General features: G+C 41.3%; 1 protein-coding gene across 1 annotated transcript; it reads right to left on the minus strand.

Moving 5' to 3' along the window:
* Nucleotides 1-542: 542 nt before the first annotated feature.
* Nucleotides 543-18,234, minus strand: hace1 (HECT domain and ankyrin repeat containing E3 ubiquitin protein ligase 1). Its single transcript, XM_028981404.1, has 24 exons — nucleotides 17,908-18,234; nucleotides 17,482-17,536; nucleotides 16,654-16,743; nucleotides 16,360-16,464; nucleotides 15,584-15,659; nucleotides 15,098-15,229; nucleotides 14,255-14,337; nucleotides 13,923-14,019; nucleotides 12,560-12,661; nucleotides 12,349-12,455; nucleotides 12,115-12,265; nucleotides 9,711-10,045; nucleotides 8,211-8,279; nucleotides 8,013-8,100; nucleotides 7,090-7,201; nucleotides 6,878-6,975; nucleotides 6,280-6,367; nucleotides 5,530-5,679; nucleotides 4,975-5,171; nucleotides 4,038-4,169; nucleotides 2,653-2,751; nucleotides 2,320-2,390; nucleotides 1,906-2,019; nucleotides 543-1,682 (listed from the first exon to the last, which is right to left on the minus strand). The coding sequence occupies exons 1-24, from the start codon at nucleotides 17,996-17,998 to the stop codon at nucleotides 1,580-1,582; spliced, it is 2,745 nt and encodes a 914-aa protein (XP_028837237.1). The 5' UTR covers nucleotides 17,999-18,234; the 3' UTR covers nucleotides 543-1,579.
* Between the last annotated feature and the right edge of the window lie 346 nt (nucleotides 18,235-18,580).

Below are 18,580 nucleotides of genomic sequence, written 5' to 3' on the forward strand. Positions count from 1 at the left end.
GGTTAGACCCTCAATCTTGTGGATTTCATGGAGCAAAACTTCAGCTGAGCTGGAACGGATGGGAATGGGATTGGAATTGTGTGGCCGGAACTCATGCATGCTGCATGGGGACAGCAAGAGACGGGGTGCAGATCTATAGCTCAGACACCATAATGGCAAGGAAATTCATATTGGACCTGATGAAGTACACGTACACACACCAGTTCACCTGCTCTTTTCTCCTAGCTCACATGCTGCATTCGCATGTCCCTTAAGCCTGGTGAAGGATGTGAACATTCTGGATGTGCTTGGTTACTATGGCAAGCAAGCTGTTGTTTGGATAGGCCGTTGTCATAGCGATCAGGTGATACTCGGCTATGAGACGCATGTAGGATGGGCTTACTTTTATTTTGGCTCATTCTTGCAAAAGGAACCATTTCCTTTTTCAGAACACAGCTCATTGAGGGTCAAAGGTTATGTAAGGAAACATGGCCAGATGACAGAGTGAGAAACACTTCACCACGCCACCCAGGGAAAGAAGAATAAAACACAACACACGGAGAGGTATTTGGCAAAATACTTTAATGTTTGTTATTTTTCCCAGCAGAAAAATCTATAAATGCTCTGTATACAATAGACAAGAGATGTGTACAAAGCAAGAAGTTTTAAATCCAAAACAATACTGATAAATTATATGAAATGTAAACAGAGAGATATGTACACAATTCCATAATAATATGACAAGATTCCTTACATTCATGGTATAACATGACTTCCCTTTTATTAAATAAGATTTTGCTTGAAAAAAAATGGCATTAAATGAAGTCATGTTTACAGCTCATCTTTACTTTATTTGCACATGCACGTACAACCACCCGCACCAGCACACACACCAGCAAAAACACCTTTTCTATCTATTAATATGAAAATGACTAAATATGACACACAATCACCAGCAATCACCATGACTCAAAAATGACTGTGTGCAAACCTCAGACTGACCAGACAACAGCTTGTCTTACATGGGTGTCATGGGGGTGGTGAACCCTCTACAGCAAACAGGTATACCCACTACAACTGTTCACCACAAGACACCACACACAGCCTGAGGATTACAGGCTGTCTTCACCATATACTTATGTACAGCATGAAAAAGGTGTAATGGATGTAAAGGTGTTTAGGCTGTTAAATGGCAGTAAAATGACCAGGAATATTGGCTCAACCCCTGCTCCCTGCTTGAGAGGATTTCAGCGGTGCTCAACTTCATTTTATTACTTATCTGCCTTAAATTTAATCATGTTGACTTGAAATAAAATCCTACAGCACCCCAGCCATGGGCAACCATTCCCAATGGCAAGGAAACATTCATACGCACATTTTTAAAAATCTGTTGTGATAGAGGTAAGCTGTTATGAATGGCAGCGCCAATGACTATGTTGGCCAAGCTGACTTGCTACACACACACTCAACCACACACACACTCACTTTTAGTATTTTGTTAATGACAGACAGTGTAACTGAGCACTGGGGAACACCGAAAAGGAATCACTGCATTGGAGTGTCTATACACGCACACAGACTATGAGATGTTGTGCAGCCATCATGCCATGGTGTAACCGTAGCTCCCACAATGCAGTGCAACCAGTAGTCTATTACGCAGTACATCCTTACTGGGGTACTCTGGGAGTTTCAGCATGTTGATGCTGCGGAGAGACGCAGGAAGAGGGCAAAGGTCAGGAGAGTAGACAGCCCAACAGTGTCTCAACGTGGATCATATTTGTAGGCTTTTACAGGAACAAACTCCTGTTCTCTAAAGTATCCTGCAGAACCGCCTGTTCTTATGTTTGTGGGAGGCACGGCAACTTTAGAATGATATCACACTGCCCTCTACTGTGTATGTGTGGAATAAAAATCTGTGTTTCTCACCAGGTGCTGGAGGTAGGCAGCAGGTTTGGGGTGTAGGGCACAGCAGCGATGGTAAATTTCTGTAGCCCACTCCCACCCATCAGATATGCAAAACCACCATGAGGAACCCTTGAACTGAGAAAGACAAAAGAAAAATGGGTGAAGGGAAAAAAGAACAGGAAAAAGAAAGAAAAAGAATAAAATATAAATTATAGAAGTTGGGTTGCATGCAAGAGTGAATTTCAATGCACTAAACACACCTGATATGTCTTCAACAGATCATTTTTACCACAGACTATGATATATTGAAAAACATCATATTTTTAAAACAATCCAGGTACTGTGCATACATCAACATTTATTACTTATTTAGCCCAAAATCACAAGCACTATGTCTCAATGGGCTTTGACAGGCCCTGCATAAAGCGCCCTTACCTGCCAGTGACAAACTGCAGCAGCAAGACTCGCTCCTCCTGGGTAAAATTTTCCACCACCTCCCAAAACCACTACAACACAACAAGAGAAAACACATCAGCTGAACCAAAACCCACCAGAACTCATCATTTTACAATACACCCCAAAAACCACCACAAATGAGACCACCGCAACAGCAGCTTCCAGAACAAACAAGACCACAGCAACAGCAGCAGGAAAAAGTGTAAACATCAGAAACAGGAGAAGAGTCGGCTTCAAACCAGGAAGCTGAGCAGAGCGAGGATGAGGGGTGGCAGGTATTGACATGCAGGCCTTTAATGAGCAAGCAATCACCTGGATAACGGGCTCCTGCAGGTCATAACCGCTGCTGTACTCAGTGTTCCTGTTCCAGTCCATCACGTCTATCTCAGGCATCCCGGACAGCAGCAGCTCCTGAGAAAACATTAATAGATTTTCATTTGGTTTTCTGGATCACTTCACTTCATTATTGAGTGTAATAAATTAATATTGATTCACTGCAGCACAGCACACGGTGACTCAACGAAATGTCCTCTGCCTTTAATCCTGCATCACCCTTGGTGAGCAGTGGGCAGCATGTGGGGCGGTGCTTTTGCTCAGTTCAGGATTTGATGAGTGTGCTTCCTTACCTGCTATACGTAAAAAGGTACCAATGTTACATAGAAAACCAAAATTTAGAGAAAAAGCTAGGAAGACAGAGAAAGAAGGAAAATGAGCTGGCAGGCCCTGTTCCCGATGGAAAAAGAAGATGGCCCCCAGACCACAGGAGAAATTCCTTTAATACATTTGACACCCAGGAAATTGTCACAGACCAATCAGAATTGGTTGTTTCTGTCGTCATGTCCCGGTGTCTCCCGTCTGGAGCAGACAAAGAGAGCAGGCGATCCCGAAGCAAAGGGCTGACGCTTAGCACCTTTTGGCCGGGGGAAGGCTGCTAAATGCTGTAATGCCGTTTGACAAAGACATGGAGAACAAAGAGGTGTTGGCCTCTCCACATGACAAAAGCTGCAGAAGTATCATTGTCCTGCAGAATGTCACATCTTACAATAGTTACAGCCTTGTCTCTTATGCTCTAGAAATACTAATATGTAATATGTAAATAAAGATGGCAGATTTTTCATCACTGGCTGAATACGTTTGTGTGGTGGACCACTCTACACAGCGGTGACACTGAGATGCAAATGATATGTATTATTTACCAGAGTGAAGTATAATTTTACACTTTTACACCAGTTGCAAAGTCTTGAATGCACTTTTTTGCTAGATTTTACTAGTTTGGAGATGTTCTGCACTGTTCCCTGTATTGCTAATGAATTCCTTATTGCAGTTCCGATTGGGAGAAGATGTGCTGTCCACAGGTTTCTTATATATAAATTGGCTTTTCAAGTACAGATGCACATAGTCATCATAGTCTTGGCTTATATCTATATTCATTTTTGGAGATTCCCAAATGGTTCTCCTTAACAGCAACTACACGGAATTCTGCAGACATGCACAAAATGGAGGAAAATAAATAAGAGCAGGAGTGGAATGAGAGTTCAGGATCAAGGTGACCCCACTACCTTCATGACCCCAGAAGGGAGAGGGGAGGAAGGCATCCAATCAATCACCATATTACAATGAAGGAGGGAGAAATAACATGAACACAACGCTCGAGTTTTATTTAATTAAATAATAATAATAAACTGTATGATACTGACCAACTCAAACTCATCAAACAGCTGAATGAGGGAAGGAGGGATAAAGGTGTGGAACCCCAGCAGGAATGCGTTGATTTGGGGTTGGATGGCTCTGGTCATCCTCAACTCTGTGACCAGCTGGACATATTCCTCCTGGGCCAGATAGGGTTATGAACAAACACACACACATACACACCGGCTGAGTCAATATCACAAAAACGTGTACACAACACAGACACAAACTCATTCATTCATTTATTTATTACACACACACAAATACAATCAAAGCAGCTCATACACACATTCACAAACACTCCCAGTCACTCAGTATCATACTGATCATAGTCATTCAACTCATCATTTCACACACAGACATTTATGGATAAGAAAGTGAGCTTGCAGCTAACATCAACAAAAGCTGAAATGCATGTCTAAACCAACACTACCCCCTACTGTCAGTTTAAGGCACAACACACACACAACTTTTCAAATGAGTAAAATGAATCATAATCCAAATCAGCAACCTTGCTGATCAGGTCTTTATATAAAACTGTTCTAATTAATGAATGAGTTGTTTTTGTCATTGTGATACACAGCCAGCAGACGGTGACAACGAAAAGGGATCTGAACTGGCAACCTTCTGATTACGGGTCAGCTTCCTTAAAATTGAGGCCACTACTTAGTCTTATTTTTTAACTTAGTGTTTGTAAAGTCAGTAGCATTTAAGCTTAGATCAGCCTAAAGCTGTTTTTACTGTTGCCAAGGAAAGCTAGCTACCGGTGAGTTTGTTCTCCCGCCCACTATTCAATAAATACATTTATTGAACTTCTAGTTACAACTTCTAGTAACTTCTAGAACTTCTAGTAAAATGAGAAGCAGGTAAATGGTACATCAAATCTTCAGATTGCTGAACTGCTGAAAACGACCGACAGGATTCCCAGACCTGTGATTGGCCCACCTTGTTCTCCTGGGTGACCTGGATGCTGGTGCCCCCTGGTTTGATTGGCACTTCCTCCATTGCACCAAACACGTCAGTTTCCACAGAGAAGGTCAGCTCCAAGCCCAAATCACTGATGTCATTGTCCAGAATCCACTGAAGGTTCTTGGCGTACTCAGGATCGATGGAGGACACATCCTGGTAGTTTACTGGGATGCCTGCAGAAACAAATCAATAATCATGTTTAATTGACATGCAAATTTTGGGTCATTCTCAAAGTCATTCTGTGTTTTAATAGCCTTGATTGTACTTAAAACACAGAAGGAGTGATTGTAGACTAGTAAGACACTCTGCACTGAAGTCCTGAAAGCCCCAGGTTAAAAGCCCACTTACTACCATTGTGTCCCCAAGCAAGACATTTAACCCTAAGTGACTCTAGGGGGACTGTATCTATAACTAATGATTGTAAGGCTCTCTGCATAAGGGTGTCTGGTAAATGCTGTCAATATAAATGTTATTGGGTCCAGGGTACAGGACACACTGTGTTTGTGTGTGTTTGTCTACATGTTCACCTACCCAGGATGTGCTTGTAGAAGGAGCGGGTGAAGTATATGTTGACCAGCTGTCGATGGTACAAAGCCAGTCCCAGGATCTGACCGGCAAACCTGAAGTAGTTAAGGTGGTCTGGGTTCACTGAAGAGTTGCTGTTTGGCTGAAATGTTGTCCCTATCGAGCACACACATAAACCCCATTAAGGTCAGTGAAGGAAAAAAGAAAATTCCGATCACTACGTGACACATTTGTGTGAAATCCATTGAGAGGATTGCAAGCAGCTAACACACACAAAACACAAAAGCAAACGCACACACACCCATCCTGACTTAACAGCATGAAGCATAACAGCATGAATAAATCCCGCCAGACTACAAGACGGCACCACACAGTGCCACAAAGTCACCACACACCACTTTGTTTCTAACACAATCACAACCATGAACAAAGCAACTAAATCAAGCATTCACCCTGCAAATAGATTTTACAGAGACTGACATACATACATACACACACACACACACACACACACACGCAAAAGATGTAATCAGGGTTGGGGCAACATGATTGATAATTTTCCTATTAAAATGTTGAAAACATCTGATTATGCATAAGCTTTCTCTGTGCTAGACATTGCTGGTACAAATTTATCACAGGAAAAACCATGTGTGGACCAATGGATAAATGCAGTAAGTTCATATTGCTCATACAAATACAACTTTTGTGAACAAACACACAATTAAAATGAAATATCCCCATATAAAGGGGACTCACCGTCAGCTGACTGGGTAAAGAGGGCATAATCAGGGTTGATTATCTCATTGGACAGGATGTCAAACCATTCCCGAACCACGCCCTGTCCCTGAAACACAAAAAAATCACTTTCAGCTAAACCTACAGAATATTACCGTTCCTGATAAAATGGAAATGGGGCCTGTATGTAAAATTCATTACATGGGACTAATTTCGTATTCTAATTCTATTTCTGGCATTTATCAGATGCCCTTATACAAAGCACCTTATAATCAGTAGTTTATAATCAGGACATTCCCCCTGGAGACACTCAAGATTAGGTGTCTAGCTCAGGGACACAATGAGAAGCAAAGATATTTACCATTAAACTAAATAGGAGCTGGCTAGGAGATTTAAACCCATGTGTCAAATGTCTTTTGCTGATCAAAGCAGGAAAAAAACAAATGATCAGACACACACACACAGACACACCCACAGATCTCACACACTGACAGTAAGAATAAAGGGATGTGCTTCAGTGTTTGGAACTGAAGCCCAGAGGAGAAATCTCTGGTGTGCGAGAGAGAACAGAAGAGAGTGCTGCTCACTAATGCCAGATGAAGACCTTGTTTAAACCTACCATCCCCTCCTCGCCATGGAAACGCACTGCAATGCCCTGTTTCAGCTTCTCATTGCTGGATTTGGACACCACCTCACAACTGCTGCGAAATATAGACTCTGTGAGGAACAGGGTCACACATGGAGAATAGGAGAGGAGAGGAAGAGAAAGGATCAAAATGACGAACAAATGATAAAAAGCATAAACAACATCTCTCAGAGATAAAATCCAACCTCGGTGAATGAGCAGGATGTCGTTCTCATTGACAGGCCGGTGCACCATGTCAGAGTCAGGCTGCCCAGCCAGCAGGTGCTCATAAAACCATTCGCATCGGTCCTTAAAGGGCTATGAAGTTCAACAATATTCATTAAATATTAAGATATAAATATCAAAACACCCTTAAATACCTTAAGGGCCACATGCCCCCCCCCCCCCCCCCCCCCCCCCCCCCCCCCATCTCGGCCTGAAGGGTCCCTTGAATGAGCTAACGGCCCAACTCATTAAAGGCATACGCATGTAGGCGGGTGATGGAGAGATTTCATCGTGCTGTAGTAAACCGTGGGAGGCGGGAACGAGACAGAGACCGACTGAAGCATCCACAACATTAATTTGCATAATATTTAAATGGCTTTGTTCTTTGAAGGAGTGAGAATGCGAGAAGAGGAAGAAATTAAATTGGCGGAAAAGGAAACCTATTCCCTGGGGGCTGTGCGTGTGTGTGCCGAGAGGGAAACGAAGATATGAAATCAGCTTCGGCAGGTTAAAATCTGTAATTAAAACTCTGCCGTATTCCCAAGTGAACCGTAACCGGGAGCTAACGAGGCTCGGAGCAGCCGCTCACACATGAAAACAGAAAACCTTTCCCATACCAACCCGGGCGGCACTTAAAATTTATGAAGCTATATAAGGGGACTTAAGACAAGCGTTATCGGTGGTGTAACAATGCCGTTAAATGATCTAAGCACACAAGGCGGTCGTTTCAAAGTTACACCTCCAACCCACCCACCCATGGGAGCAGCAGCATACATCAGCGAATCCGAGACAGACTGAAGAAGAGGAAGAAGTGGATTAACCCCGGATGAGAGACAGACTCTGTCTCCACAGACAGAGTGGACTGTGAATCCCGGCCAGCCAAGCTGTCCATCCCAACACTCACCTGTCCTTTGATGATGTGCATGAAACGAGACATAAGCTCTGGACACTCCAACAGGAAGTGGAAGTGATCAAAGATGATCTTCGGGTTCCTACGAAGGGAAATAAAAGACAGAGACAGACTAACAAAATGTGAGACAAAGAGTGACAGGGAGACAAATTTCTTCATGACTTTAAACATGAAGGGAAGAGACTCCATCACCTGGTTACAAAACACTTGAGAACCTCATCATGCTTGCATACGAACTCGATGAAACGTGGAGACGTCATTCTGCGGAAGACAAGGAAAAAAAAAAAATGAGACTGTCTCAGGCGTCTAATTTACCCCGCGATTCTTCTCCAAATGCAATAGTCTGAATTATTAAAGACCTTTGGGAAAACAGTGTTCAAACTATCAATGAAAATCATCAATACAAGCTGAGAAATGTCTTTAATGAATGGCTGGTTTGAGGATCTAATTAGTTGTAATTAGAGGTAAAGGTCATGTTATTTTGGTCTTATTCTCCTTACTCCTAATGGATGCAGAGGTCAGAGGTCACAATACCAATTCAGGTCAATTAACGTCATAATTACTTGACTGACAGCCCTCATAGAGAAATAAAATTTGTCCAGCTGGATTCTAACGACTTATTTTCTTCTACTAATGAAGAGAAGGACATATGAGGGAACAAATTCTGATTTAAGGTGATGAGTTCATTCTCCTGGATGTTTTTTAATTATAATCAATAATGTCTAGAAAGTAAACTGGGGTAAAAAATTATCTTATTTATTTGTTATCTAAAAATGGGTTAATCTTCAATGATGTTTACTCGAAAACTTTGCTCATTTCCAGTTCTGGTTTTCATTCTTCTAACCAGGAGGGACATTTTTGCCACTGTAATTAAGCTGGACCATATCTAGTAGACATCAACACACTGGCAGAGCACTTAAACTCTAAAGCTAGAAAAGCACAGCAGACACTGAAGCACCAGGAAAATGCAGAGAAGGTCATACTGCAGGGAACTTAGGTCACAATAAAATGGAAATAAAAAAAAGACACTTGTGTTGATGACAGTGAAAATAAATTCCGACTTATCACAACTGTCCAAAAAGAGACTTTTAAAGCAATTTATCACAGACTGTAGTAAACTCACTCTTGTATACAGTCAAAAATTACACTACCATGTTTGGACGCACCAGAACAAAAGCACAGGACAAAACTGAAGCCTACAGGACAATGAAATGCATCTCTACAAATCAGGGAGCTTTTTCTGTGGTGGCAGCATTACACACACTTGTCTTCTCTCCACCACCTTAAGTTGGACAATGGAGATGTTTTCCAACAGACCTGAAGGTTCAGGCTGAACACTTTCTTATTATTCACTTATGTTAATAAGTTTTGATGATGATAGTGAACAAAGCAGCCATGAAGGTAAAAAGAGGAGACAAAGAAAAAACAGATTCATCAAACATACTTCACTTTCTCCTAATACAACAAATACTAAATGTTTCTTGTATTGGACAAAATGGCTCCATCTGAGTCTCCATAACCACCACAAAGTAGGTGCATACAAACCTTTGACTGGTATGAGTGTGATTTCTTGTTATTTACTTCCCCACATAGGGATTCCTCATTCTTAACAAATTCTCACTAAAAGCGGCAGGAATTGCTTGGATGATCGGGGTCGGAGGTTAAGTGCTAGTAGTCAGATGTCATTCTCACCCTTGTGGCATCTGACAGGAGCAGCACATGTAGAAGGCCTGGATGACGGCGCTCAGGCGATTGGCCGTCATGGAGATGACATCCTGGCCGTCAGCGTACACCTCGGGGGGTTTCACCATCACCTCGCCGCCCAGTAAGGGGGGCGAAGAGCGGAGCACAGTCGCTGGGGTAGACTCTGTTGCCATGGAGACATGCAAGTGGGAGGTCTCGACCTCGCGCTGTTTGAGGAGGAGGGAGGGGATGTCACTAGCGGTGGCACCTCGGCCGTTCTTCTCCAGTTCAGTCGAGATGAGCACAAGCCATTCATCAAGAGAATGCCACAAGAGTTCCAGGGGCTGGAGTGGAACAATGGAGAAACGTACATGAATGCATTCTGAATACAGTATATATTTTATTAATCACAAATGTTTACAAATTAAATCACACATTTTGCAATTAATAAATCCCCATTAAAATCCCTGCAGAATAATAGTAAATAAAAAAATATATGCAAATTAGCTTTCACAATAGTTCAATTTGCATTTGTAAAAATATCTTGGCTGATTGAAGCCACCCAAAAACTAAAAAAACAATGTGTGATTAAAAATTATAATTGCAAACACCGTATGCTGCTCCCATGTGTCTCCATTTGAAAATAATGTAAATGCACCAGCAAAACAGGAAAAATAATCTGAATAGTATTTAAAATCGTATTTAAAGCCCTTCAGCTTTACATCAGACGCCACACTGGAAATCAATGCAATTATTGCATTAAATATTTATTAATGACCTTTTCATAGGCCATTTAAACAAGGAACTAATGCAAAACATTTTAAAACAAGTAGGACAAAGAAAGGGGATGGTTAGTGATATAACGGCGCCCCATTGAACCCTGTGGCCAAATCTCTTCCAATCACCCGCAGCATCAGGCTGGCAGTGTTTGACATGCGAAGCTGAAAGATCCTCCCAGGGCTCACAGCTTCACAGCACCACCAGATCCTGTCATTTTAATGACTACATGCTGCTTCCAGCCCTCCACAGGCAGCACTCCAGTGGCCACAGCTCTGGGCTACAGTATGTAAGTGTGTGCAATATATATATATATATATATATATATTTTTTTTTTTTTTTTTTTTAAAGGGCAAAGCTGTAATCTGGATGGGTAGTGGGTGTTTGATTGGCACATGTAATTAGAGCCTTATATATTGTTCTTTTTTCCTCCTTTTATAAGAAAACCACTTCCTTTTGAAGAGCATCAGTCCAAACCCTTTCTAAAATTCAAAAGAAGTGATCTAATACTGTTCTTCACAGTATGTATTGGCATAGATGACATGCAGTGGATGAATATTGTGACTGAAGCATTACATTTATAAATGGATCTCGTGGTTGGCAACGTGGCCTCAGGCCTCTAAATTCCTGACTTTGAATTGTGGAGTCTGCATGCTCTTCCCGTGTTGGTACGGGTTTCCACCTGGATCTCCGGTTTCCTCCCAGCATCCAAGGGAAGGCATGGGTGCATGATCGAACAATGTGTGTGTCCCGGGATGAGCTCCAGCAGCAGCCATAATTAGGACCAAGCGGTTATTGAAAGTGATTTGTGCTCCAATAGATCAGCGAGAGAAAATAAGAAAGCGCACAACTGACTTGTTGTCCTGTACTGGCCTCTGCTGGAGAGCAACTCATCCTGCAACTAAATCCCTGCTGAGATGGGAGGAATATACATATTTGCTTTTAAGGAATACCTTAATTTTTCCAACATATCCGAACAGAGAAAGATAATGCAAGATTCTGGTTGAGGTACAAACCTAATCTTTCAAACTAGTACTAGTACTTTCAAACTGGCTTGGTTCTCTTATTTATTAGGAGACTTAATGATCACTGTCTTTAGCAGTGACATTTTTTATTTTTGGAAATTTTTAGGTCTCTGTTCAACATTCATTTATGATTGCACACCCGGTATTAATAGAAATGACTACTTTTTGTTGTTGTTATGGTAATATGAATACGGAACTTACCAGTGTAAATTCTACACAGATTTTTAAAATCTTAAACAAGTGGAGATGAGTACTGCACTGCATCTGATGCTTTGCTGTCTGTGCATATGTTGTGTGCGTGTTTGTTTACTGCTCATATCCAGTTCAGATGTAAGAGACACAAAACCAAATCGTAACAAGGGAGCCAACAGACATCAGAAACGTCATACAGATGGCATTCAAAAGGGTATTTATAATGCACTGAACAAAAAAACTGTCATGGCTGCAGCTTTCCAGGGAAAATGCCAGCCAATCTCTGTGTTTTATGCCTGCATTACAGCAATGGTGCAAAATCTAGAACGTCTCCTGCTGTTCTGGGGAATGAATACAGAGTGGGGCCGCTGATCTCAATCCATCCTCATCCCTACATGCCCCCCAACACACCCACAGACCTTAAAGACCTGGCTGCGAGGAGTCTTGTTGCCGTTGTAGCCCATGTCATTGCCATTGTTCGGGGAGGAGGGGCCTAAGCGGAAAACATGGCAGAAGATGCGGACAATTCGCAGAAGACTCTTCATCTGGGCCTCATAGTTACTGGACAAACTGGGTGAAAAGAGATCAATTTAAACACCACCTCCAACAGATCAGAATGTTTTTATCATGGTACTGTGTGGTTATTAAAGTACCTGAGCAGCTTGTGGCCATTTGTGGTAGCCACCTCGGCCAAACTGGTAAGGATACACTGGTAATTATAGTCACTCTGCTGAGAGACATGTTCCAAAACCTGCCTGAGCTGTTCACACACACCACACACACACACACACACACACAGTTAATCAATTTTGTGCATAGAGAAATAAAAAAAATCTTAATTTGTATTTGTAAAATAAAATATACCATGTTCTCTTTGATGTCATCATTCTGCGTCATCTGTATGAGGGTTTGGAAGAGCCTGCCATGGTGCTGAATCAGAACTTCACACGTCTCCCCATAACCACCCTGTGCAACAGCACAGAAAATAGCAAATATAGAAAACATTTGAAATTATGACACGAAGGGGCGGTGGTGGCCCGGTGGGTAAGGAAACGGACCCGTAATCGGAAGATTGCGAATCAATTCGTACTGCCACTGAGCAAAGCAGCGTCCCTACACACTGCTCCCCGGGCACCTGTCATGGCTGCTCACTAAGGGTGATAGTTAGAAGCAGAGGACACCGCGTGCTGTGAAAGTGAAGTAATTGTCATTGTGAAACACATGGTGCACACAAAAAAATGTGTTCTCTGCCTTCACCCTTAGAGAGCAGTGGGCAGCCATCTCAGGTGAAATTCCATGAAATTCTCAGGGTTATGATTGTCAATTTCTTTTTATTGCTATGGCTCATGTGAAAATCAAAAAATCTCCTGATTCCATAATACCACCATTACTACTAAATGTGTGAGTCTGAGTCCTCCTTAAAATACCATAGTAAAAGTACAAAAGTATTTGCTCTGAATTTTACTTAAGTACCAAAAGTAAAAGTACAGTGATTTATTATGGTTTGAGTGTTCTATTATTAGCTTTGTAAGAGAGCTTTATCAACTAATGTTGGGTTAAAAAAAGACTTTAGGCACAACAGAATTTTTTTAACAGAATTTCCTTCATGTGTCTGACGTTCATTACAATGATCATAAGCAAAATTCATTGAAGACAAACTATTGCCATAGAGTGAAGCACAGTGACTATTGAACAAAGCATTTGAAAACAGGCAAAGATTAGTTACAAACCTGACGTGTATATGACGTCAGGGGCGGGGCTCACAGTGTTTGTAGGTGTCGTGTTTACCTTATGTGTGTGGAGCTTTATCTGCTGCAGTAACATGAGAGATGGGTAACAAAATGCTGGCTGTATAGGTGCTTCGTCTTCAAACCCTTTTTCGTTGCTCTGCCCATTTTATTTTTTAGTAGACATATAATTACATTAGAGGTCAAAGTAACGTTGTACGTGTTATTTTGATTGTCTGCACTTTTACATGCTGCTGTATTTAAGATGGAAAGGAGCTCCACGCACTCAGCCATGTTTAAAATTAACTTTTTGGATAAAAAAAAAAATAAAACTGTTGTCACTAGGTAATAACTCAAAAGTCAAAAGGAATGAGGTTTCACATAAAGAAATTGAGTAAAAAGGTAAAAAGTAAGATTTCATTTTAAAATTTAAAGTAAAAAAATTAAAGTGGGAAAAAAGCCGTTTAAAATATAGATAGATTTGTGTTTGTGTGTCTAACCTCTACACACAGGTCCAGTGGCGTGATTCCATTTTTGTCTGGTAGATACTTGGCCCCTCTTGAAAGCAGAATCTGAGCAGTGTCTCTTTGTCCATGACTTTGGAAGAAGAGGGGTATATATAGTTTTTCATTAGCCACAAGCTGACACTTCTATCGTCTGGCATAAACTAGTATGGGCTAGTATCTGACGTAATTTCTAACTACCTAACTAAATAAGTAAAGTTAATGGCAATTTAGTCCATGTCAGTTTCAAATTCTGTTTATCTACATGGACAAATCAGACCAGAGTGGTGTGACGCTTCCTGCATGCCTAAATAAATCCATCTGTTCACCTGCATGCAAAGTAAAGGGGAGTTGCTCCAGACACATTTGGTCGGTTGATGTCCGCCCCACTGTCCAGAAGGCAGAGAACAGTCTGTAAAAATAAGCAGCAATACGTTGAAATCATTACCAAAACACACACACACCTCTGAAAATATGTAGTTTTATGTAGTTTTAGTTGCAGGAGACTTTAGATCTATTTATAGCAAATTTTGGAAGTAAATTACTATTGATCTAGCTGCCTCCCAAAACGTGGACAAAAATTTGTTGTTTTTCCACTATTTCTTAAAATAGTGATGTGTAAATAATGCCGCATGATGTTAAAGTTAAAGGTTATCCGAACTGTTTCGTCAGTATTTATTAAGTCTTGATGCTACAGAGTAAATCAAATGTGTTTGCTTTTATCATAAAATGCAAATAGTGACGTGTTGAGCTCTGGCTCTAATCAAACAGGGAGAAACAAAAAGAGTAGCTTTACACATGGTGACCTTGTAAGAACTTGTTAAAATCATAGCCAATGACTGGCCTGTGACTAACAATTGACTAATGACTCAAGACTTATCTTTGGAATAAGATGTTTTAAAAATTATATCAAATGCTCAAAATACCAGGAAATTCCAAGGAAAAAGCAAGTTTAGTGTTTACTCTCTTTTGCCCAATAGAAAAATGGCTAAGGTAACAGAAAAGGCTTTACCACCATTAATTACAACAAAAGCCATGGAAACTGAAATATCATCCCATGGCGCAGGTCCCGAAAGCCTGGTCTAAAACAACAGTCATTTAGTTGAGGCAAGAAATGGTTTATAAACAGTCTGAACACAGAGGGTGAATAAGTAAATCTAATAAATGCTAACAGTCTTGTGTCCATTCTGGCAGGCCACATGTAGGGCTGTCTGGCCCATGGCGTCCTCCACGTCCACATTAGATACGTGCTGGACCAGGTCATGCAGGAGTTCGGTCCTTCCATTAACTGCCAGCCAGTGGATCTAAAAAGCACAGACAGTCCATTTCATCTAATTCTAAATACACTGATCATTCACTTAAACCACAACTTACTGATAATGAGTCCATATTAGAGTCAACAGAAGCAATTATGAAAGAGCAAGTTTGTTATAACATACCCAATCGGATGATCAGAAAAGAAAAATAACTAAAATATACAACTATACAAAGTTTGTAATTGATTGCTTTATTCTTTTAATGCGTGTGTGTGGGAAGGGATTGGGGTGGACACAGCTTTTAGGGAAAAAAGGTTGGGAACCACCGTTCTAGAGTCATGTACAGATGGAAAATAAAGTGCTGCAGGAGGTCAAAAGCAACAGCACTTGTCCTCAACTCACAGCAGTCAGTCCCTCATTGTTGCAGATGTTGACATCGGCGTTGTACTCCAGCAGCCTTCCCATGCACTTCTTCTGTCTACGGATGAGAAAGACTGTTCTACTGAACACCAGGTACGTGATAAGATTTTAATTTCCACCCATGAGCACATTTTAGGGCATAATGTACAACAGTTAATTCCCTGCCACAATCCAATCTCTCTTTAAATACCATTCCATCTTATAACAACATGTCCCGCAAACAGCTGCTGCTGAATGATGTTGCACAGGAACCGCTGTTCTTCAGTTAATAAACTTAAAGAGCTTCAGTGAAGTTTGTTTAAAAAAAAAAACACTGTTAATCTAGGCTTAACCCATTAACTGACCCGAAACACACAATGCAGTGCTGTACATTTCTGACCCTTGAACTATTGCTTATACTGGTTATTCTGCTACAGCTCCATTCTGTTCACGTCCACAAGTGAACTAAAGGGCCTGGGGAGCCACATGTGCTGTCGGTCCCCCTCCCAAAAGGCATGCACGTAACACGGCATTTCGGGCAAAACACGCAGTTTAAAGATTTAATCACATGACATTCCTAAAATACCAAAGTGCAAAACACATCAAACAGCAGATTATTCCAAACATCTGTGAAAGTTAAGAATCTGTATAATCCACACACATGCATTTTGTTGGGCAGATGGCAACATCAAACAGTTTTTGATCTTAAGTGGAGGTGCATGATGCTGAATCCAAACGTTGCAGATTCTAGGTCTATATTTTCACGAACTGGAACTCACCCATTCCGTGCTGCCAGATGAAGCGGGGTGCATCCTGAGATGTCCTGGTAGTTCGGGTTCGCCCCTCTTTTCAGCAACAGCACAAGGCACTCCACCGACCCACAACTAGTGTTTCACACACACAATGGAAATCGGCTCTCAAAAAACTAGATACCCCCAAAAAAATGCCCCATGCCTACACAAGGACATTGAAAATGAACAGAGTTGCATCAGTACAATTCCGTTGTAAAAAAAAAAAAAAAAAAAAAAAAAAAGATCCCAGCCGCAAATCCAACAGTCTAAAGCATTCCTTACTTGGCAGCGATGTGAAGCAGGCTCCTTTTCACGCGTCCAAAAGCATAGTTCACGTCAAATTTAGAGTTCAAGAGCAATTCTGAGACAGATCTAATGGAAAAGGGCAAAAGAAGAACAAGCAGCAAGGTATTGATAACCAGTTTTTGTAACAAAGACCATGATATGACATATAATAAATATACATATAATATAATCTTAATCTTAATATAGGCTAAACCTACAACCGGCAAATACAACCCACACAAGAAAAAAATCTAATCTAATACATTATACATTCACAGATCCAGACCAGGTAACGTCCTGACCTACTGTACAAAAAGGTCCCATGTTTTTTGGAACTTATGAGTCGAACTACAATTTTTTAGATTCTGAATTATGTCCCTGATCCACTGGAGGTGTAGGATCCTTCCGTTTAAAAAGAATGATGCGTCTGGCTAATAAAGAAGAGAAGGCAATGGCCTCGTGGGGGTTGGATTGGGGGTCTGGACCCATTAAGTTATGAGATGACAACAAACATGGCATTTATAGGATAGGGTTGAAAATAGTAACCATACATTATAGAACTAGGAATCCCAGAGAGAGGTGAGTTTTGAACATATGGGGGCCTGCTTATACTTACCAAATAGTGGATCTGACAAGAATATTTTTCACTCATTACCTGACATGGCTGGAGTCTTCTACATAAGTAGGAATTAGATAATGAAAAAGAAGTAATCTAAAAATCGTGTGTTTATGAAAATACACTGCACGGAAACATCATACAATTAGCAGAATCTACTCACAGTCAGAGGTCATATTTGGAAAGAATGTTAATTTCCTTGGACATACCTGTGCTGGTCAGCCATCACCATTGGCATGAGGGTGTAGACGGCGGTCTCATTGTCTGGATTATGGCACAGAAGAACTTTGATTTAGGACTGAGTCTCAGGAAGCACGGCTCATAATTAAGACAGCTTTGTAAGGAACATGGTTTAATAACAAATGGCCATGTAGTTGACAATGCAGAGACTGGGTTAGCACACTGGGAATTATTCTGGTCTCTTTTTGGAACTGATTAAATGAATCAAACATTGAAATTTCTACCGAATGTGCCCAGAAACCGAAATACTGCACATGCAGTACAGGTAATCACAGGTAAAACTGGTATTACTGCCCATGAAACAAGAGAATGACATTTCAACGCATACCCTCAATTTTAATTGGTCTCACTGGTTTTAATGAGGAACACCGACCCCGTGATCCAGCTGCTTTTACCTTCCGGGAGTTCCACGGTCCTGGCGCGGCGCAGGGAGCGCGTCAGTCGGTTCAGTTGGACGTTGAGCTGCTCCATCGCCCGTTCCATCATCAAATGCGCCGAGTTTCACTGCACGGGCCCCGCTTTACTCTCGGCGGCCTCCATCGAGCTGATAAGTGAGTCCCAGCCCAGACAATCCTTCCCTCTGATTCATTGAGCGCTAGTTGAGCGGATCGCTTCCTGTTTTGAGCGCCGTCTTCACGCCTGCGCGCGTTGCATTATGGGAGTTGTAGTCATATCCGTTGCCCAAGTTCACATCAGCAAAGTGTCACCAAGCAAACGGTCGTCTGTAGAATCGTAATACAATGCAATGTATAAAGCATTTTGCGCAAACATTTTAAGGAAGTATTTTCATAACAATTAGCAATTCCATTTACACTACCAGTCAAAGGTACCTACTCGTTTATCGGTCTTGCTTTTTTACATTATAGAACAAAACACAAAACACTTAAGGTTATTCAATAAACAACAACCTGATGGCAGCATTTTACACTCGTGTCTTCTCTCCACCACCTTACGTTAGAAATCAGGGACGGTTTCCAACAGTCCTGAAGGTTTTACTGAACACTGTCTTATCATTCACTCATGTTAATTAGCATCTTATCAAGCGGCTTCTGGTGTTGACAATAGTGA

The sequence above is a fragment of the Denticeps clupeoides genome, chromosome 5 (genome assembly GCF_900700375.1).
Source record: "Denticeps clupeoides chromosome 5, fDenClu1.1, whole genome shotgun sequence".
Lineage (NCBI taxonomy): Eukaryota > Metazoa > Chordata > Actinopteri > Clupeiformes > Denticipitidae > Denticeps > Denticeps clupeoides.